This window comes from Mixophyes fleayi, chromosome 6, assembly GCF_038048845.1.
Source record: "Mixophyes fleayi isolate aMixFle1 chromosome 6, aMixFle1.hap1, whole genome shotgun sequence".
In the NCBI taxonomy this organism is placed as follows: domain Eukaryota; kingdom Metazoa; phylum Chordata; class Amphibia; order Anura; family Limnodynastidae; genus Mixophyes; species Mixophyes fleayi.
The window spans coordinates 222186892-222210342 of record NC_134407.1 but is presented as its reverse complement, the minus strand read 5'-3'; the positions used below and the strand labels follow the sequence as shown (position 1 = coordinate 222210342).

General features: G+C 42.2%; 1 protein-coding gene across 1 annotated transcript in view; it reads right to left on the bottom strand.

Moving 5' to 3' along the window:
- Positions 1-2121: 2121 nt before the first annotated feature.
- Positions 2122-23451, bottom strand: part of LOC142095288 (uncharacterized) — a 29158-nt gene continuing 7828 nt past the window's right edge. Inside the window, exons 2-3 of the mRNA XM_075178237.1 lie at positions 7998-8168; positions 2122-7600 (exon numbers count right to left, since the gene is read on the bottom strand). Of these exons, the coding sequence (XP_075034338.1) occupies positions 3924-7600; positions 7998-8145 (3825 nt within the window). The 5' untranslated portion in view covers positions 8146-8168 and the 3' untranslated portion in view covers positions 2122-3923. The remainder of the gene's footprint in view (positions 7601-7997; positions 8169-23451) is intronic.

Sequence of the window (23451 nt, the reverse complement as noted above, 5' to 3'; positions counted from 1 at the left end):
CTACACTGGGGCTGTTCAGGCACACATCAGCAGAAATGCTGAAAGGGCCCTTATTTATGGGTACACTATCAGAATGGTCATGATTACACATACCACTCGTGGATGGACTCTCCATAGGGATTGGTGTCATTTGTGAATCAGAGGAAACATTATCCTCTAATGCCTTACTATTATCTTGCAGCTCGGCTTTGACGCGTAACAGTAGTTGTGCACCAATTGTAGGCTCTGTAACTTTTTGGGATCTGCCACTAATAGCCAAAGGTGAAGGCCTCATTCTCTCTTTGCCACTGCATGTGTAGAATGGCATGTTGGCAATTTTTTTTTTATCGGCACTTAACTTTTGCTCAGTAACACCTCTTTTTCACTTAAACACAGTAAAAAAAAAAATTTTTTTGTTTTTTGGACTGATTTCGAAACACTCTGTAGTTTGACATCGGCTTGCCCAGATGACGTACTGGGAACACTAACATCAGGAATGGTGACAGAGCCTGGTTGCTCATTCTGATCATATGTGGACTGCTTTGAATCCATTCTGAGCGCAAAGCACTTGTAGGGGTAAAAATTATTTGGTAGATACTGCTGACAGATATGACTTTTGACAGCCAGAAATATTTATGCACAATTATGGGGGACACCCCAAAAGCACTGAGGAGTGCTAAAAATTATTTGGTAGATACTGCTGACAGATATGACTTTTGACAGCCAGAAATATTTATGCCCAATTATGGGGGACACCCCAAAAGCACTGGGGAGTGCCAAATATTACAAAAATAAAATAAACCTCTATCCTCCTCTCTTCTCTAGCGATTTTTGTTACAGCAATTGCAAGTAGAATATTGTATTCTCTGTCCCTGCTCTAATCAGCCTGTGACTACACCCTGCTCTCTCCCTCTGTCAAATGGCGATGGATTGCTGTGGAGGAGTGTATTTATAATCTTGAAGTATCGCGAGAACCGAGCCCCGAGATCCGACAACGTCACGATGACGTTCGACCTCGATTTGGATTCGGAGCGGGCGGGAGAGTACAGAGCTACTCAGCTCGGTGCTCGGATAGCCAAAGTTCGGGTGGGTTCGGTTCTCGGGGAACCGGACCCGCCTATCTCTATTACAAAGTACATCCGAATAATTACAAAAACTTGTCAACTTTCTGCAAATTCATGAAATTGAATCTGGTTAATACCTGATTATAACCTAACCTTATATTTAATCATTGTTTGGACTTTTTTAACCATACTTATATTTATTTTTATTTGTGGAATTGATCTAAATAGATAAATTATTTTTAATGCATACTAATTGTAATGGTATAATTTACTTGTTATAGGGGATTTGCACGTTTCTATATTTTCTATGGTTTTTTTAGGCTTTCAGATTGAGACACAACAATCTTATTGAGAAGCTGCAAAAAATATTAACATGTTTATTGTATGGTGGCTTTGTAATCAATTAATTGGTTTAATTAATTCCGTATTGAGGCTACACAGGAGTGTCCAAATATTTCTCTTTTTTGAGGAGTTTCTAATAAAAGTCTAATCTACCACTAAACAACCTACATATACCCTATGGGGAAATATATTTGTTAGTCTTGACATTTTCTCTGAAACATATAACAAATTCCAAACAGACAATCCTATGTGTAGGATAGGTATGAGCTGACATATGAATTGCCAGACATTATGTTAATAATAACAATAATAATAATAATAACAATAATAATAATAATAATAACAATAATAATATTAAATGCTCGCTTCCTTTAAGAGCAATAAGGATTATATTGGGAATTGCTTATACCGGATGCTAACATAAGAAACCATATCATAGAACTGATTACATACTGACAGGCATTGATTTTAACCTCATTATATTTAGAAAACACTGATATTACTGTATTTCTTGAAGAGACTGAGAATTGCTGTAATATTTTTCTATTTTGCCATACCGTATAAAACAGCTGTCGTACCGTAGCAATCAGCCGTCATTCCAAATGATGACATTTGTGTAGTGGGTACATGTATGGGGGACTCTTATAGGATTTAATATGAGGGGTTAGAGGATCTGAGAGAAACAGGGATCTTTATGTGAGAAAAATTCAATTTTTATTGACATTTCTGCATTCATATGGCATAGAAAACATCTTTCATTTCACATGTAAATGATGACAGAGTATATTAACTTTAAATTTGTGGAAGATATAATCCATAGGTGTAATTTAGATGTACATAAGATTTTAATTGGATTAAGGAGGAGTGAATTTGGGAAACCCTGGCATAGAATATCAGTGAGAACACACATAAGAGTAACATATAAGACAGCGCCCTCTACCGGTGATTTTGTGCAGTCTCAGTGCAGGTTGTTCATCTGGCTGCCGCTGAAGCTGCCACGCCCGGAGATTTATGGGGCTCCGCCAGAACCTGCTGCTGCAGCTGCCTCCAACATTGCAGAACCCAGGACCCTGCCCGCAGAGGACAATCCCCCTTCCCTCCTCTGGTGCACAGATCCCTGGGAGAGGAGATTCTACTGGGGCAGCACAGTGGCGTAGTGGTTAGCACCTCTGCCTTACATCACTGGTGTCATGAGTTCAATTCCTGACCATTGCCTTTGTGTGGGTTTCCTCCAGGTGCTCTGGTTTCCTCCCATACTCCAAAAACATACTGGTAGGTTAATTGGCTGCAAACAAATTGACCCTAGTCTGTGATGTGAGTTCTCTGTACAGTGCTGTGGAATTAGTGGTGCTATATAAATAAATGGTGATGATGATAATAGTGCCCCCCACCAGCCACCAACAACTGGAGCACCGAATCTACTTACTCCACCCACACTATGCCCCTGGCTGGATTTCCTGCTAGCTTTGAATTAGCCCTCTAGTGTTCAGCTATTGTTCAATTATTGCATTTGCTGCCATAGGAGAGGCACTGCCACTTATTACTTTGTCCAGTGTTTACTATTCCTGGTTATTCTTCCTATGATGATTTTCTATTGTCTATTTGTATTATAGAGATTTTAGAGAGGTTTTAACCTGATAGTCTTATGCATGTTTTTATTTTTACCCAATATTAAAATTTGTTCCGCATTTCTGCTGTTTCAGTACATTGTTTCCAGCCAAACAATCTAATCAAAGAAACATTTTTTCATACCGGTAATACTGTAACAATTCCAACAAAAAGTATTTTTCCCATATGTGCAGAAGATTTCTTACTAAGAATAAGAGTTTTGTTTGAGGTTAAAAAGGAAAAAAAAACTGAAGAGTTTTTAAATGTTCATCTAAAGAATGTAAAACGCTCAATAAATGTGTGTAATTGTCAACATGCTGATCAATATCCTTGAATAAAACAGTGTCATTAACTAAATGACATTTTAAAATGATTTGTTACATTTGAAAATAAGGAGAAGAAATTGTAAAGAATCTATTTTCTACAGATAACATGTGTTTGATAATTGTTCACTGTAAATTATAATCTAGTGGCTCTTTACTGTCCATATGTGCAGCACGGTGGCTCAGTGGTTAGCACTTCTGCCTCACAGCACTGGGGTCACGAGTTCAATTCCCGACCATGGCCTTATCTGTGTGGAGTTTGTATGTTCTTCCCGTGTTTGCATGGGTTTCCTCTGGGTGCTCCGGTTTCCTCCCACACTCCAAAAACATACTGGTAGGTTAATTGGCTGCTATCAGAATTGACCCTGGTCTCTCTCTCTCTGTCTGTGTCTGTGTGTCTGTGTGTGTTAGGGAATTTAGACTGTAAGCTCCAATGGGGCAGGGACTGATGTGAATGAGTTCTCTGTACAGCGCTACGGAATCAGTGGCGCTATATAAATAAATGGTGATGATGTGACCACTTCTTAACGGCATCTTTTTCAAATATAACATTTAGATTTTTCTGTGCTGTCTCATGTTGTTTTCTCCACAGGTAAATGAGAGTATGTTACTTTTTCTTTGATTTCCAGAAGGAAGACACCTTATCTTTTACATTATTTGCAATCTCAGCAGTTTTCTGAAATAATTTTATGTGCATCTTTTCCTTTTGTACAGGTAGCACCTCTTCTCCCTTCTCGATCTTCTGTAAAATCTCCGCCTGCTCTCTGACCTCCTTCAGTGACTTGATTCTCTCCTGATATCCTGGTTTAACATCTTGTTCCTCGCTCTGTATCATCAGATCAATGTATTCTGTGGTTGACAGCGGGTTTGGTATTAGTGCGATTTCACGGAGACGCTTCAGACTCTGAGAGGAGTTGCTAATATGTTTGTACACAAGTTCTGTCATAATTCCATATTCACTGTTTAGTTCTTTGGCCATATTTTCTACAGTCATCACCTCTCCAAAAGCTGCTTCATAATTTGCTTTCAGCTGATCATAGGTTCTTTTCTCTTTTTTAGTCACATAATCCCACTTATACTTTTGATTGAAATGAACATTCCAGACACATTTACCTGGACATTGTGTACAGGATCCATCACGCATAGCAGCACACCCATGCTTGTCTTTGTCATCAGGAATCATACAGGGATAGTGACATGTAAAGTGACATTGTTGGCAGTTAGTTATGAAGTTACCTGATATCTCTTCCTGTACTGGAACAGTTATCTCTACCTCATACTTAAAGTCTTTATTTGCAGCCATACGATCCTTGTTCTGCTTCAGAGCTTCCTCTGTTTTCCTTATTTCATCCAGTTTCACTAGTCCAGCCTTTATCTGTGTCTGTAGAGAGTGCAGAGTCATCTCAAGTTGTTTCCGTTCCCTGAGAACTTCCTTGGTCAACTTGAGACTTTTAGTTTCTAATTTATTCAGATCACTGAAAAATGTTTTCATACTGTGCGCTCCCATGTTCCAGAACATTTCATCAAAACTCACATTACTCGCCTGTTTGTTGGCAAATAAAGCTGAATTGTTGAACTTGAAGTGAATGGGGTCACCATTACTGCCCAGAGTGCAGGGGATGTCAGCATCTTTAATAGCCTCTAGTACTGGAGGTCTCGCACCATCTGAGAAGTTGATGAGAATAAATATGTTGTCTTTGATATCTTTTCCAAAGATTGAAAAAACCGAATTAAAAATATATTTCTGGGCGTGTGTCAACCGGGCAAAAGCAGCCTGAACTACAAAGCACACAGCATTGATCTGATCAATGCCATTGTCACTGGAAAAAAATGTGCGGATGTCCCCTGTGATCTTCTTGTCCTGTGCTATTCCTCTGGTGTCTCCAAATCCTGGTGTATCTATCAAGGTGAGGGAATAAGGGATTTGATACCCACTTTCATGATTCATCTTGTAGGCTGTAACTACAGAGGTTTGGCTGTGAGCTTGAGATTTATCTGTAACTTCATGTACAAGTTTGAACCTAAAGTCATCTTTCCATTCCACACCCAAGATGTAGTTGGCCATTCCATTGATCAGTGTTGTTTTTCCTGATCCAGTAGCTCCTATTAATAGAATCACTTTATTATGTTTCTGAAGGTTCTCAGTTCCTAAATTGTACTTGCGAAATCCAGATTTACAAAGATCTGTTTTCAGCTTGTATACGGAAGGTTTTCCTGTTGCTTTTTCCCTTGTTAGCATATTACTTTTTCTTTTGAGCTTATGCTTTAGATTAGAGGATTTTTCTTTTGTCATAACTACAATCTCATCACTTGGAGCACTGACCCCAGAGTCACTACATATGGCCGACACACGTATTATGTAGGATGTCATTGGATTTAGCCCCTCAATGATACAAGTTTCAACTTTCTTTCCTGATCTATATTCCATCCAATCCCGTGCTTGCTTTTCAGCCTCCGCCTTGTATTTGACGTTATACTCTGTTACTGTGGCTCCATCTCCGATTATAGTCGGTTCCTTGATGTGTAGTATAAGAGATGATGGTTCAGCAGTGACTTGTATGACTTCAGGTGGACTAGTGGGAAGGGTTCTCTCATCTTCTGTAACATCACTGGCTGCACTGAGTCCTGGTTTACACACTGCAGAGTGTCTGAATTGATACTTTGTATTAGGTTTTAATCCTGTAATTGTGATCTTCTCATTGTTATCCTTTGTTATACAAGTGGTCCAGGTCTCCTCCTCAGCAGATCTATACTGTATGCTGTATCCTTCTATAAACTCTTTCCCATAGTCTGCAGGATTGAGGATGAGATCCATACTATCATGGGTCCTACTGCTGATAACTGGGAGATTAGGTTTAGTTGGAGGCTCAAATGTTGTACTCACCAAATCCCCATCTTCATACAGATAAATAGAAACTCCAGGATTACGTTGGTCTGGGACAGATGAGATAATGAATCGGGTCTCTTCCAGGGATACATTGACTTCAGCAAATTCTTGAAACGCTCTCACACATTTCCTGGCCCTTTTAGAGACATCTTTGTCATTGAACCATTGTGAGATCTTTGTATTCTCATAGACAGTTTGTTTAGGAGTCTGGAACCAATCGCATATATCAGATAGATATGTATCCTCTTCATTTAATGATGTAAAATTATAACACACAACATATTCAATCATAGGGTCAAATATTAGTCTATTTATTTCACTCTCAGATGGTAATATGTTTATATTGTGCAGCACTTTCAGATAGGAACTCACAGTATTCATCTCCTGTTGTTTTCTGCTCAAAAATTTTTCAATATGGTGATTTCCAAATGGAGCTTGTTCTGTTTCAAATAAAATGTCAGCAAGTGCAGCTTCCTCTAATCCCCCCCCACGAATAGAGGGTAAGGTTTGTCCAAGTTTCTTCTGAAATTTCAGAGTATATTGCTCACACTGCTCTCTGAACTGGATGATGTTACTCTTGATGTCTGGAAAGGTCTCTGCAGCCGGATGCTTCATCAGATCATTACACTGTATGGTAACATCTACCATTTGCTGTATTATGTGTTCTGTCTTGAATACAAGATTTGCACTAATTTCTCGAACCAGCTGGGCAGCTTTACTGTCCAGTTTGCTCAGTGGATACAGCCAGACTTTCACAGGTACGGCCTTCTCCCCATTCTCTCCTAGTAGATTCGGGAGATCAGTATAAATTTTTATGGCATCTTCATATGTGACCGGATTTCTCTCCAGAGCAAAGTCTCCATGAAACTTACAGCTGAATTTTCTAACATCTTCCTTATCTTTATCGTTCATGTTCAGATCTCCGCTGCCTTCAATTGAAACTAGGGGGATTTTTTTAATCATGACCTGGAGATTTCCTTGTATATCCTGTTTTTTTTCTGATGAAGTCACCTCACAATCAAATATAAAGAAAGCCTGAGCACCATATAAAATACCAGTGACCACATGAGTGGCCGTCCCTTTGTCAAACACATCATGGTAAGTCATGTTCTGGACTCCTAGATGGTCCATACTCAGCTGTTCAAACCTTGTAGTTCTTGAGTACTTTAGAGTAACTCTGGCTTGGCTGTTAGATGTCTTGGTGTCATTTAGGTAACTAGCAGATCCACCGACTTCTATCAGGCCAGAGATGAAACTGGCTTTTAAGGAGGCTTTTATATTCAGAGCTGATGATTTATCAGAGACAGTGTCTGAGGCTATAAAATCAAAAGTTGTATTGTCTTGAGGTGTTGATCTTACATTCTTTCTTAGTGCCTCCCGGTTCCATAAAGTGATGCCTGAATAATAACAAAATACATAAAATTATCTATGTTGCAAAAGACTTCATTCCTTCAGATGATAAACGAATTGAGGAAATAAGAGAAATCAGATATCACACATTAAGGTAAATATTTATATCCATTTTGTGGCGTACTAACTAGGGACAAAATAATACCACTGCTTGAAAGTGATCAATATAAACATGAAACAAGCAACCATTTAGTTGACTTTATTGAATGTAACCATATTTGCACTAGTACTTGATACCTTTATACAAAACTTGTAACATGAAACCCCTGATTTATCTGGCATTTGTTGAGAAGCATTTGAACACACCTCATTCACTTGAGATGAAAAGCAGGTGTTCTCCTGATTAGTAAGTATAGTAATTATAAAGTAAAAATATGTATTTACCTGGGATGAGCTTATCATCACGACAATCATACAGCATCCCAAGGGAGAAGGGACGTCCTAGAGCCGGCATTTCTATAGTCATTGTGTCCAGTCTTCCATGTGACTTCTCTGATCCTAAATTCCTTGGCTGTTCGAGTGTTGGATCCATGACCAGTTGAAGAAACTAAACACCTATAATGTAAAGCCACAATCATCAGGTGCACACTGGCTAAAAAATAATTCTCTGGAATATTTGCATAAAGTGCATTAAGAGAATAGCAGCAATGTCACTTCATAGCAGAAGCATATCACATAACCACAGCATGTGATACCATACCAAGTGTATTGTGTAAGGAATGTGTTCATTGAAGCTTTTACTTTAATAGTCAGGATTTCCTGGAATTTCAGAGTTTGAGTGTATCATTAATTCAACATGTTACAGTGCTACATTTTATCTTTGGAAATTCCTGGCTTTTAGTAAAGAATAAGTAAATATTGCATTACTGAAGTAATTCACGGGTGTGTTTATACTTGTCTGTGTATATGTGTATGACATTATATAAATACTTTTACACTGATTCATTAAGGCACGTAAAGTGAACATGTTGGGCCTGATTCATTAAGTAAAGCAACAAAATTTGGTAACTTTGCACCTGGGCAAAACCATGTTGCATTGGAGGGGAATGTAAATATAAAATGTGGGGACAGATTTATAGTTGGGGTGGGGCATGTCCTAGATCACCTTTATATTTCAGTGTAAAAGTAAATCTATCAAGTATTTGTGTGCTAGATGGAAAAACTGCCAGTGTTTAAAAAAAAAGTATTTTTAAAAAAAATAATACACTAACGTGCACCCCTTACATTGTAACATGGTTTGAATCGAGGTGGTTTCCCTGGGCGCCAAGGTCAATGAATAAATAAATACAAGCAGTGATAATATGAAAGGTCGTATATTGAACCAAAATGTAAAAATAAAAGTCAGTGCACTGATACATATGCATACAGATGTAAAGAACAAGGACATATAGGGGGGTATTCAATTGTTTGTTTTAACGCGCTAAAACCAAAAAAAATGAGCGCTCTAAAAAAACTTCATATTATACGGTAATTTTGCGCGCGTAAACAGTTAATACGGTACTTACTCGCTGCCAGCGGGCTGAATTTCAGCTCGCTGCTCAGGGAGCTGCGAGATGAAATTTAGCGAGTAATTACCGTATTAACGGTAATATTTTTAGAGCGCTCGTTTTTTTGGGGTTTAGCGCGTTAAAACAAACAATTGAATACCCCCCATAGAGCTGTGGGTAAACAAGCTCAAATGTCATTTCAGAAAAATAAATCTTGTACATCTTGTATGGAAATTCCCAACACAACACATGCATTACTGCCAACATGAAGGTTTAAGGATAAACACTAAAGAATTACACACACACATTGTCTTGTTCTCCATCATGAAAAACGTGTCATAGGAAATTTATAAATGTAAATAACCGCGGATGCTGATGTAATGGCTAACAATTCGCAATCATAAATATGCACGACAATAGCCATAGTAAATGGCGAAACATATACTAGCGTACTCTTCTGTGACACATTAGAGTACATCCACAGAAACATGGGGATATACAAAATCAGCACAGATACAGGCATGATTCTGGTTTCGAACTCATGACCCTGCTGTTTCTATCTCATTTCTCTAACCAGTAAGGCATACTTCAGATTGAAATACCCATACAACACAGCACAGGAACTATTGGCAAAATAAAGTGTTAATGACCATAATTAAATGAACAATTGCACACATCTTCTTAGTAACAGGCAAAAAGGTTCATGTTTTGTTTCATAAAAATAAGAAAGTCTGTGTTACTGCATATCAGATTAATTCAATTAATTAATTATTCAATTATTATTAATTAATTATTGTGGCCCCGGTACCCAATTTGGTACCGGGGCCACAATAAAAACCCCTCAACTGGTCTCAATTCCACTGCACAGCTATCTGGACTGCGTAATGTAGTGGCCCCGGTACACAATTTGGTACCGGGGCCACAATATAAAACCCTCAACTGGTCTGAATACCACTGCACAGATGGCGGACACCGGATGCACGTTAACACCAACATAGCAGTTAAGGCCGCAGTTATTTTTTTTTGGAGCTACAAAAAAAAAAAATGTAGCAATACAAATGCCAGTTCCTCTTTTTGGGAACTACATATACAATTAAAGTATTAAATAGAAGTGGTAGTTCCTCTTTTTGGGAACTACATATACAATTAAAGTATTAAATAGAAGTAGCAGTTCCTCTTTTTGGGAACTACATATACAATTAAAGTATTAAATAGAAGTGGCAGTCCCTTTTTTTGGGAACTACATATACAATTAAAGTATTAAATAGAAGTGGCAGTTCCTCTTTTTGGGAACTACATATACAATTAAAGTATTAAAAACTGTGGCTGAAATGATTGGTTTGTTTGGGCCCCCACACCAAAAAAGCTATTCATCTCTCCCTGTACAAACTAAACAGGCTCTACTGAGGCAAGATGTCGTCCTCATCCTCATCCTCTGATTCCTCTCCCCTTCAGTGTGTACTTCCTCATCCTCACACATTATCAATTCGTCCCCGCTGGACTCCACAACCACAGGTCCCTCTGTAGGATCTGGAGGCCAGTGCTGTACTTCATTGAGGAATTGATAATTCATTTTTATGAACATCATTTTTTCAACGTTCTGAGGAAGCAACCTCCTTCGCCGCTCACTGACCAGGTTCCCCGCTGCACTAAAAACTCTTTTGGAGTAAACACTGGAGGGGGGACAACTCAGGTAAAATAGAGCCAGTTTGTACAGGGGCTTCCAAACTGCCTTTTTTTCCTGCCAGTAACAATATGGACTGTCTGACATGTCTATTTGGATGGTGTCAGCAAAGTAATCCTCCACCATTTTTTCAATTGTGACAGCATCAAATGCAGCGAGAGTAGACATGTCTGCAATGGTTGGCAGTTCCTTTAGTCCGGACCAGATGTTCTCAGCATCCCCGCCAGCGGGTCTTTGAGGAAAACTGAGCTTTTTCCTCGCAGCCACAGGTGTGGAAGAAACTGATGGAGGAGCTGGTGGCATGTCACGGTCCTCTTCAGACGACAATTTCCTGACCAGCAGGTCTTTGCACCGCTGTAGACTTGTGTCCGCCGGAAACAGAGACAAAACATATGCTTTAAACCGAGGATCCAGCACGGTGGCCATAATGTATTCCTCTGACTTTAAAAGAGTGACCACCCTCGGATCCTGGCAAAGCGTACGAAGGGTTTCATCAACAAGAGCTACATGCGTTGTTGAATCGCAATGGTTTACCAGCTCCTCCCTCACTTTCTCCAGCTGCTTCTGCAACAGCCTGATCAGGGGAATCACCTGACTCAAGCTGGCAGTGTCGGAACTGACTTGTGTGGCAAGTTCAAACGGCTAGAGAACCTTGCACAAAACGGAAATCAGTCTCCAGTGCGCTTGACTCAGGCGCATCCCCACTCCTTTTCCTATGTCGTAGGTGGCTGTGTAGGCTTGAATTGCCTTTTGCTGCTCCTCCATCCTCTGCAGCATTTAGAGGGTGTAGTTCCAGCGCGTCACAACCTCTTGTTTGAGGTGATGGCAGGGCAGGTTCAGAATTTTTTGATGTAGCTAGAGTCTGCGGTAGGCACTGGCAGAATGCCTAAAGTGTCCAGCAATTTTGCGGGCCACCGCAAGCATCTCCTGCACACCCCTGTCACTCTTCAGGTAATGCTGCACCACCAAATTAACGGTGTGGGCAAAACATGGGACGTGCTGGAAATTGCCCATATGAAATGCCCGCACAATGTTACTGGCGTTGTCTGACACCACAAATCCCCAGGAGAGTCTAAGTGGGGTAAGCCACTGTGAGATGATTTCCCTCAGTTTCTCTAAGAGGTTATCAGCATTGTGCCTCTTATTAAAGCCTGTAATACACCATGTTGCCTGCCTTGGCACGAGCAGCCGTTGTGGAGATGCTGCTACTGATGCAGCTGCTGCTGTTGCTGCGTAAGGCGATGCGTCTACCCAGTGGGCTGTCACAGTCATATAGTCCTTAGTTTTCCCTGAACCACTTGTCCACATGTCCGTGGTCAAGTGGACAATGGGTACAACTGCATTTTTAAGAGCACTGAGGACACTTGTTCGTACTTCTCTGTACATCTTTGGTATCGCCTGCCTAGTGAAGTGGAATCTCGACGGGATTTGGTACCGGGGACACAATACCACCATCAACCGTCTAAATCCCACTCCACTGATGGTGGACACCGGACGCACGTCTAACACCAACATTGCTGTTATTAACGCAGTTATCCGCTTTGCCATAGGATGACTAGGGTCGTACTTGGTGCTCATGGCAAACGATTGGTGGACGGTCAACTGTTTGGTGAAAGACGTAGCGTTCTTGCGACTTCCCCTCTGGGAAGATGACCGACTACCAGCAGCAACAGCAGCAGCGGCAGTAGTAGGCGTACCGCTGCAGGATTCCTCAGATGAATCCCGTATTGAAGAGGACTCAGTCTGGCTGGTGACATGGCCTGCAGGATTACATCTGATGGAGATCGTGGAGGAAGTTGACGAGGAGGGTGTTGGTGGTGTGTATCCAACAGGACCAAGGGATTTAGGTGTCCCTGGACTGCTGACGGTCCTAGCCCCAGTTCCTGAACTAACCACTGAACTATGAAGGTTATTCAGGTGACGTAAAAGGGAGGATGTCCCTAGGTGGCCAAGATCCTTACCCCTGCTTTTTTGAGCTTTACATAAGCTACATATGGCCATACATTTGTTATCCGGATTGGGGTAAAAATAACTCCAGACAGAAGAGGTGCATTTCTTGGTCTTCTGACCAGGCATGACGATGGGCTTTTTCATCCCATGGACATCCACTTTTTTCCCCCCTGGTGCCTCATTTAAAATAACCACATCAGCATCCTCCTCATCAAGTTCCTCCACAACGCCAGCTACATCAATAGCCTCCTTGACACCTAGATTATCCAAATCTGGATCTACACTGTGGGTCATCCTTCTAGCATATGCAGAGGGTGTGCTGCAAATGGTGGATGGAGTCACCTCTTCCCGTACAGTGATGGGAAGGTCAGGCTTCGCAACCACCAACACCCTTGGACTCGCCTTGGGGATTTGTGATGTCATCTGTTTAGAAGGCAGAGTTGTTTGCTGTTTTGTTGCTGACAGCATAACTCTTTTAAATTTTTTGGAGGGGGGGGGAGGAGGAGGGCTTAGATCCTTGGGTGAAGCTGAACCACTAGTCCTGAACACGGGCCAGGGCCTAAGCCGTTCCTTGCCACTCCGTGTCGTAAAGGGCATATTGGCAAGTTTACGTTTCTCCTCAGATGTTTTCCATTTTCTTTTTTTTACTAATTGTAGTGAACTTTTGCTTTTTGGATTTTACATGCCCTCTACTAGGAGATTGGGCATCGGCCTTGGCAGACGACGTTGATGGCATTTCATCGTCTATGTCATGACTAGTGGCAGCAGCTTCAGCATTAGGAGGAAGTGGGTCTTGGTCTTTCCCTACTTTATCCCCCAAATTTTGGTACTCCATTATATGCAGCACACGTTGTATTACAGTACTATTTTTTTAAATACTGCAAGAACAGTGAACAATTTTTAATAGATTGCAGTATTAATGTTAATGGACTGGAATAATTTTTTTTAGACTTTTTAGAATATTTTTTTAAAAGGATTTTTGTCGAATTATAATTTTTGGGGAAGATTTTTTAATACTTTTAAAATAAAGATGCACTTAGCAAAACAAAGCACAGGACAAAAACACCGCTGGACTCAGCAAGGACAGAGCACTGGACTGATGCACCACTGGACTCAGCAAGGACAGAGCACTGGACTGATGCACCACTGGACTCAGCAAGGACAGAGCACTGGACTGATGCACCACTGGACTCAGCAAGGACAGAGGACTGGACTGATGCACCACTGGACTCAGCAAGGACAGAGGACTGGACTGATGCACCACTGGACTCAGCAAGGACAGAGGACTGGACTGATGCACCACTGGACTCAGCAAGGACAGAGGACTGGACTGATGCACCACTGGACTCAGCAAGGACAGAGCACTGGACTGATGCACCACTGGACTCAGCAAGGACAGCACTGGACTGATGCACCACTGGACTCAGCAAGGACAGAGCACTGGACTGATGCACCACTGGACTCAGCAAGGACAGAGGACTGGACTGATGCACCACTGGACTCAGCAGGACAGAGCACTGGCAAAAGCACCACTGGACTCAGCAGGACAGAGCACAGCACAGCACAGAACTGAACAGCACGAGATATAGCAGGACAGAGGACCACCTAACAAACCCTCCCTCTTCCCTGATCAATGCCCGAGTGAAGATGGTGGCGGCAAGCGGGGAATTTAAAGGTTCCGAGTATCGCGAGATCCGACAGCGGGATTATGACTCAGAGCCTCGTTTTAAGTTTCGGAATCGGCGGGAATACCCGGACAGTGCTCGGATCTGACTCGGGTCCGCGCTGTTCGGGGGGGCTCGGATTCCAGGAATCCGAGTCCGCTCATCCTTAGTTAGGACTCTATAGTGTGTTTTTCTGCTGTGGATTTGTATAGTGGTCTTTTATTTGTATTGAGAGTTATACTTTAGTTTACTCTTTTATAGACACTTTAAATGTTTGTGTTAAGTAATGTGCATTTTAATGTTTGTGTTATTTGTCTTTTTTTGGGGAGGGTGGTGTTGTTAAGCTTTTCAATTTAATATCTATTATTTTAAATCTTATGTGGTTTTTAAAATTTTCCATGGTGCATATTTATCCAACAGATCCCTAGCCCTCCAGATACTGTAGAGAAAGGACACTTCAGATTAAACATTGATTTGCAAGGTAAAAATGTTTTTCACATATGTTTTATATCACACTTTTTAAAATCTGTCATCCAAATAAAACAATTGTATTGTGATGAAAGTAAAGGCCCGTTTCATTTTTCTCAACATGTGCAAATGCATGCACCAGAAAGTTTGGACTTAAACAAAAGTGCACCTTTGAATTCTGCTAAATTGAAATTTTGCTGTAAGGACTGCCTCTGCCCCTGCTGAGATGAGCAGATGTGATTTTTATAGCCATATCACTTAGAAAAATAATGATGACGTTTGATTGGTAGAGTTTTGTTTAAAATAGACCAAACTAAAGGCTTTCCTTTATGTACTACCAGGCCTTAGCTGGGACATGTCTGATTCACCTGAAAAACATTCAGTAATCAAGGAGGATTGGCAAGTTTCATTTCATGCAGAAGGATCAAGACATTGAGGAGTTTCCTTTTCCAGCATGTAAGTATCTAGTTATGTTATTCCTTTTAGGTTATTGGGGAACCTGTGTTAGTTAAGGCAACAAATTGTAGATTTTACTGCTTGAAAGTACAGGTGTGTACAAAGTACACAGTCAACAAATTGTTGATTTCCAAATGGCCTAAGTTTGATTGCTTTTTCTCTTCTATTTTAAACAGAGAAAGAAGATTGGCATTATGGGTTCCGGCATTACCTGCCTTGCAACACTTCAACACTTCTAACCAATGGGATGAAACCAACATGCATGTGTTTATAATTTTTAGTTTACAAAGGAGTTGTTTTCAGTTTGTTCTCATGATTTTTAACTTGATAACTGTATTGTGTCTATAAATATATTTTTTGGGTGCAATACTCATTCTCCTGTTACTCTCTGCTGTTGTGAACAGTGATTAACACCGTCTTCTCCTACACGTCCTTCACTCCATTGTCCATCTAGAGTACTGAACTGTGACTGAAAGAAGGCAAAGATGAGAGTAAGTAAGTTTGCAAGACGGGAAATCAGGGTGCTCACCGAGGGCATGGACTGCATGCCTTCCGGTTGGTACACTTCGAATTAGGCCAAGCTGCGGGCCTACCAAAGGGTCCGCAGACACATCTGGCGGCGGTTTAACTGCTCGGTAGTTCAACTACAGCATTGCTGGAGCGACCTACGGCAGCTCCAGCCCCAGCTCTTAGCTCAACTTAGAGAAGAGATTAGGAGATGTGAGTTCTCTATTAGGATAAATTCGTGCTTAAACATACTTGGTTTAATTTCTAAAATCTTCAACAAAAATCACATGACATGGCCTTCCCCAGCATATCAATCTTCCTCCAGACTAGAAATGTAACCCCCCACCTCCAATGCAACATGCTTTTGCCCCTGTCTCATAATTTTTGTGGGGAAACATCTACTTTCCTTAATGATTGAGAGACAAACTCCAGACCATTAAGGCAGGTTTTGGATTTCAACTCTTGACCCCAGTGCTACCCACTAAAGCAACTTGGTGACCTTACCTTACAAACATTTATAATATTACAGTGGCAGATGTGTTATATTGCAAAAAAAATTGAATGTCATCTTTGTAAACAATGTCCACGATCCCAGTTGCCCTTAGATGATTTTCACATATTAGTAGGCCAAACCTATATGTCCCTAATCATTCGTTAATTATCTGGTTGTTTCAATTATGATGTGCCCCCAAAAAACTACTATTTGACATTTACTGACTAAAACTGAGACAGTCCTCATCTCCTATGGCTAAAGCAAACATTGTTACCGGCCATGTGAAAGTGGTGTGTGTCTGTCATGTTTATCTCCTTTTGGTAAAGATTATCTTTATCTGTTTTGCAAAATAAATGATTCACAATGTCTGATCACATTATTCTCTGACTACATCTGTATAATTGCTAACCAGGTTGATTTTTGAACAATACACTTATATGTTATATTTATTCTAACAGACCATACACATCGTGCCAGATAGGTGGAGGCAGAGGAGGAGGAGGAGGTTGCACCAGTGGTGTAGGAGGAGGATGTGCCAGTGGTGGAGGAGGAGGATGCGCCAGTGGTGGAGGAGGAGGATGCGCCAGTGGTGGAGGAGGAGGATGGACCAGTGGTGGAGGAGGAGGATGCACCAGTGGTGGAGGAGGAGGAGGATGTGCCAGTGGTGGAGGAGGAAGATGCACCAATGGTGGAGCCAGAGGAGGAGGAGGTAGAGGAGGAGGTTGCACCAGTGGTGGAGGAGGAGGAGGATGTGCCAGTGGTGGAGGAGGAGGAGGATGCACCAGTGGTGGAGGAGGAGGATGCACCAGTGGTGGAGGAGGAGGATGCACCAGTGGTGGAGGAGGAGGAGGATGTGCCAGTGGTGGAGGAGGAGGAGGATGCACCAGTGGTGGAGGAGGAGGATGCACCAGTGGTGGAGGAGGAGGATGCACCAGTGGTGGAGGAGGAGGCGGTGGAGGACGAGGGTGCGCCAGTGGTGGAGGAGGAGGATGCGCCAGTGGTGGAGGAGGAGGAGAAGGCGGTGGAGCTGGAGGGTGCACCAGTGGTGGAGGGGGAGGAAGGAGCGTTGAAGGTGGCAGAGGTGGATCTGGAGAAGGAAGTGCCTGCCACACAGGCAGTTTTGGAGGGGGCGAGGGGTGAATGTAAGTATGGAAACTAAACACTTTTCCGAAATGTATTCCTTTTCAGTCACATTGTAGTTGAGCAAAAATCATTAATAACCACATGCCCTTTTCCAAACAGCTAGTTAGCCATTTTACAGTTTTTATCCATAATGGCCATAAGAATATTTTTGGAGGTTTCAAGTAAACCCCAACCACCACACAAATGTGTAACTATAAATACATCTGCCACCCAAAAGTAGTAATCCTCTTCCTAGTACTGTGTTTAGCGTACCATTAACTTTTTCAAACAATGTAAAGTTATGTAACACTTCATGCCTCTGCTGATCCTGGCAAATGAGACAAAGTACACCCTGTTGAAGTGATATATGTTTGACCAATTAGCTAAGCATGTTTTTTTTCTTTTTTTATCAACAGCTCAAGAAGACACCCAGGTCCAGGCTGTGGAGGAAAAGCCTCAAACCAATGAGGCGCTCATCCACAATATATTAAAATATAGGCGCAAAATTACAGTCTAACAACACACACACACACACACACACACACACTTTGGGGCATATTCAAATGTTTGTTTTCCGGTGCCGCGGAAAAACTATTACCGTTAATACGGTAATAGCTGGATTTCAGCTCGCGGCTCAGGCAGCTGCGAGCTGAAATCCAGCGAGAAAATTACCGTATTAACGGTTTTTCCACGCACGATTACCGTAATAACGGACAGTGCAACTAGGTCATTCTTTTACTTCCCAGAGTTTTTGTTACTTTACTCTTAAATCCCAATGTTTGCCAAATTATTTTTCTTACTCTCCTTTCATGGCATTATCTTTAGGACTATATCCTCCTTCGCCCATCCTGCAACACACACCTCTGTCCACATTGCCCCTTCATTACTTCACTCACCTCTGGTTAACACTCATGAACTTTTGTCCTATTTAAATTCAATATATGTAACAGCCTCACCCTGTCGCCAGAAACTGAAAGGTCACAAATCTTACAATCATCTTTCCTATCTTTCTTCCTCCTTGCTTCTTTGATATATCACCTAATCCAGGTCCCCCTCACTTCTCCCAGACACATATACCTGAACACTGCAGAAATCCAGCAAACATCAAACACATCACCTGTCTCCCCTCTCTTCCAAAGTCCTTTAGATGTGCCCTTTGGAATGCACGCTCTGTTTGTACAAACTTAACTCTGTAGATGATCTCTTCATCTCAAACAACCTCAACCTTCTGTCAATAACAGAAACATGGCTCACACAATCAGACACTGCCTCACCTGCAGCCCTTTCACCTGGTGCCCTCCATTTCACCCACACCCAGGGCCGCCGAGAGGGGGGGGAGCGAGTACTAATTACCCGGGCCCGGGCATGTCAGGGCGCCCGGCCCGGGCCCTAGCGCCAACAATTATTTTTTTTTTTTTAAAAAAAACTACTTTTTTTTTTCTTTCTTTTTTTTTTTGGGGGGGGGGGAGAAGTCGTTGGTGGGGGGAGCAGGGTCGTTAAAAAAAAAAAAACATACTCACGAGATTGCGGCACCGGCGTCCCTCCTCACTGCTGCCCTGTGCTCCATTACTCCAGACTGACTGAATGCCGGGTGTGACACAGGGGGGGTTAAAAAACGGGGGGGGAGGGCAATAGCAGCATGACACAGGGGGGTTAAAAAAGGGACAATAGCAGCATGACAGAGGGGTTAAAAAAAGAGGGACAATAGCAGCATGACACAGAGGGGTTAAAAAAAGAGGAACAATAGCAGCATGACACAGAAGGGTTAAAAAAGGGACAATAGCAGCATGACACAGAGGGGTTAAAGAAAGAGGGATAATAGCAGCATGACACATAGGGGTTAAAAAAAAGAGGGACAATAGCAGCATGACACATAGGGGTTAAAAAAAGAGTGACAATAGCAGCATGACACAGAGGGGTTAAAAAAGGGACAATAGCAGCATGACACAGGGGGGGTTAAAAAAGGGACAATAGCAGCATGACACAGAGGGGTTAAAAAAGGGACAATAGCAGCATGACACAGAGGGGTTAAAGAAAGGAGGGACAAGACAAGCAGCATGACACAGAGGGGTTAAAGAAAGGAGGGACAAGACAAGCAGCATGACACAGAGGGGTTAAAGAAAGGAGGGACAAGACAAGCAGCATGACACAGAGGGGTTAAAAAAAGAGGGACAATAGCAGCATGGCACAGGGGGTTAAATAAAGGAGGGACAAGCAGCATGGCACAGGGGGTTAAAGAAAGGAGGGACAATAGCAGCATGGCACAGGAGGTTCAAGAAAAGAGGGACAAGCAGTATGGCACAGAGGGGTTAAAAAACGAGGGACAAGCAGCATGGCATAGGGGGTTAAATAAAGGGGCAAAGGCAGCATGGATGGCGCAGTGTGATCATAAGGGGGCATAGCGTGGTGATGATAAAGGGGCACAGTAATGTGTGTGTGATGGCACGGAGGTTTTGGCAATGTAGTGTGTGTGAGGTAGATGGTGGTTAATTCATGGCTGCTATTTTGTTTGCGGGGTAATGGGAATACTATTTTAATGTTGGGGCTGGAGGAAGGCCTAATTATTAATCATGGATGTTATTGATTTAACGGTGGGGCTGGCTGTAATTTTCTAAATGTAGCCATTTTTTTTTCAAAATAGGTCCTCCAACATTCCAGGATCCGGACAAGCTGCAACTAAAGAAACCAGCAGCCACATGTGGTAAAAGTGAGAAGAACAGGTAGAACAGAGCAGCATAGTGTGTGAAATGTTATGATTCTAGTAGGGACAATGTCAATGTTTGGTGAGTGTTTAGTAGGCCCAGTGGGCGCAGGCCAAGACTGAACTCTTTCTGTACACAGTGCATTCTTCCTATACTACACAAGGGTGCTAGATGTCCTGAAAGTCAGGAGTGCTTGTACAAATGTCACGCTCCGCGGAATTCAGGACCTAGTGATTTTATTGTGCTAGCCACGCCCCAATGGCAAAGTGCCACACCCCCCAATTGTGAGACCATACCGCGAGGCGGTGCAAATTTTTTTTGCTTGTTCCACTATAAGGGGGGGGGCCCATGAATTTGTTGTACCGGGGCCCTGAATTCCTCTTGGCAGCCCTGCCCACACCCCCAGACCTGGAGGAAGACAGGGAGGTGGGGTTGGACTACTTCTCTCCCCACAGTGCACATTCACAGTTCTAGCAAATATCCCATCACTCACGTTCACATCTTTTGAAGCACATACTGTTAGGATTTTTAACCTATTCTCTATGCGTGTTGCTGTCATCTATCACCCCCCTGGTCCACACCAACAATTTCTTGAGCACTTCTCTGCATGGCTACCTCACTTCTTATCTACTGATATCCCCATCATCATCATAGGTGATTTCAACATCCCTATTGCTAATCCACGTTCCAATGCTGCTTCAAAACTACTCTCTCTAACCTCCACACTTGACCTCTCCCAGTGGATTGAATCCGCTACTCATCAGGATGGCCACTGTCTTGATCTTGTTTTCTCTAGACTATGCTCAGTTTCTAATTTCCTTAATACTCCTTTCCCCCTCTCGGATCATCACCTTATTAGCTACTAGCTCACCCCAAGTTCTTTAACCTCTCTGCTGTCAAACTCTTCCAAGTCTCCTCAAACCCGCAGGAATATTGACTCTATTGATTTTCAACAGTTTTCCACCTCTCTCCAACACCTTCTCTCCCCAATTTCTACATTCTCCTCCTCTGATATGGCAGTTCCTCAATTTCACCAAACCCTTGCAACTGCCCTTGATCAAGTGGCTCCAGCGACACTACATACGAAGCATAGACTTCGTTGTCAACTGTGGCACACTAAAGTAACATGGAATCTACAAAAACTTTCCTGTGAAGCAAAATGTCACTGGCGTAAATCTTGTACCTCTAATGATTTCATCACATATACTGGTACCTACCACTCCTATGTTAGGGTTCTGTACAAAACCAATTCCTTAATTACAGCCATGGAGCCAGACACATGGTATAAACGTTTTAAACTGTTTATTGCAAAAAGTATAGTCCAGGGAAGGCAAAATAAAGAGTGAGCAAAAATTATCCTGTGCGCTCACTGGCTAAATGATTGTAATACTAATATGTATTGTATGGTGTACCAGATGTATGGTAGTGGGTAACCTCTACTAATTGGACAATACTCTATAGCAAAAAAGATCTTATTTATTAATCCCTATACATTGTAAGCTGAAATAAGATAAAAGACAATTGAATAAAATTCTAAAACATATGAATACATGTTCTTATGCTGCGCTGGATAGTCCAATGTCAGAGTAAAACAAGACAATAAAATAGTTCTAAAGATTATGAATACATATACTTGGATGAGCTAAAAAAGTCCAATGCCAAGATTAATGTTTTGTGGTGCAACCAAAATGGATACAAGATTCGTAATTTAGACGCAGTCTATAATTCCAATGAGTGGATCTTCGGATGTTAAATGTATTCCTATTTGGTAGATGGTCCAATCAGTAGAGGTTACCCACTACCATACATCTGGTACACCATACAATACATATTATTATTACAATCATTTAGGCAGTGAGCGCACAGGATAATTTTTGCTTGCTAGTGTATTACTAGGGAGGGATCCCTGGTCCTGCCTGCAGCTCCTGCAACCACCAGGAGGTGAGCGCATAATCTTCACCATAGTTGCCTACTCTCCCGGAATGTCCGGGAGGCTCCCGAATTTTTCTCAGTTCTCCCGGACTCCCGAGAGAACAGGCAAAAATCCCGGATCCAGCGTCTCCCCGTTGTTGTAGATGGTGGGGGCGGGACTAACCGCGGCATCGTGGTCCCGCCCCCTGCTGCGATTGGCCAGAATTCCCCACGATTGACAGGGGCGGAGCCTAACGGCACATCCCCGCGTGGTCACGCCCCCTCGACGGACCCCCTCTCGGACGGCTGGCTTTAAAAGTTGATAAGTATGATCTTCACCCCTTTTTGCCAAAATAAACAGTGAACAGTTCAGACTGAATGGAACAATGGGTTTCCAGATCTTGGTAAACAGGTAAATAATAATGAAATACAGCAAATAACTTAACTGAAACCAGTTTGTAGTAGCAGCCAGAAACATGCAGGTAATCCAGGAACAGAGACACATGAGCAGTCTAGGAAGTAGGCACTTCAATGACCAGCAAAGGATACAGGAATCAGCAGGCACATATAGGCCACAGACAGGTGTGGAGTGATTAACTAGCAGTGCAAGTTAACCCCTGACAGGAAAGGCTGAACAGCAGCACCCCAGGAGAATCACAGGCACTGCAGGGTAATATGCACACAGGGAAACAAGGCAAATAATAACACAGGGTAAAATGCACACAAAGATACAAGGCAGCTCATAACATCCTGTAGAAATGCTTTGGACACTGCAAAACAAACATACTTCCAATCTCTCATCTATCAGGCTTCTAACCCCAAACACCTCTTTAACACATTTAAATCCCTTCCAAACCCTCCCACCCCAAACCCTCCGATTACCATCAGTGCCCAGGATATTGCTTCCTATCTCAAGGACAAGATTGATAAGATCCACCTTTAAATGATATCATCTCCCTTGACAAGCAATCAGATCAATTCCTTTGTAGCACCCTCTGACACTCTCTCTTCATTTGATCCCACAAATGAAGAGGAAGTTTCTACTCTCTTCTCATCTTCCTACTCTACCTCCTGTCCTCTTGGTCCCATTCCCTCACAAATTGGTATGTCCCTGTCTCCTGTGCTCATTCCCCCTCTAACTAAAATATGTAATTTATCTCTCTCTCCTGGTATCTTTCCATCACTATTCAAGCATGCAGTGATTACTCCTACTCTGAAAAAACAAAATTCTGACCCAAACTTTCTGTCAATTTACTGCCCCATCTCCCAGCTCCCGTGCCCCTCCAAGCTTCTCCAGAGAATTACCTACACTCACCTCACACACTTTCTTACAGCAAACAACTTATTGGATTCTCTTCAGTCAGGCTTTTGCTCTCAAGACTCCACAGAGACTG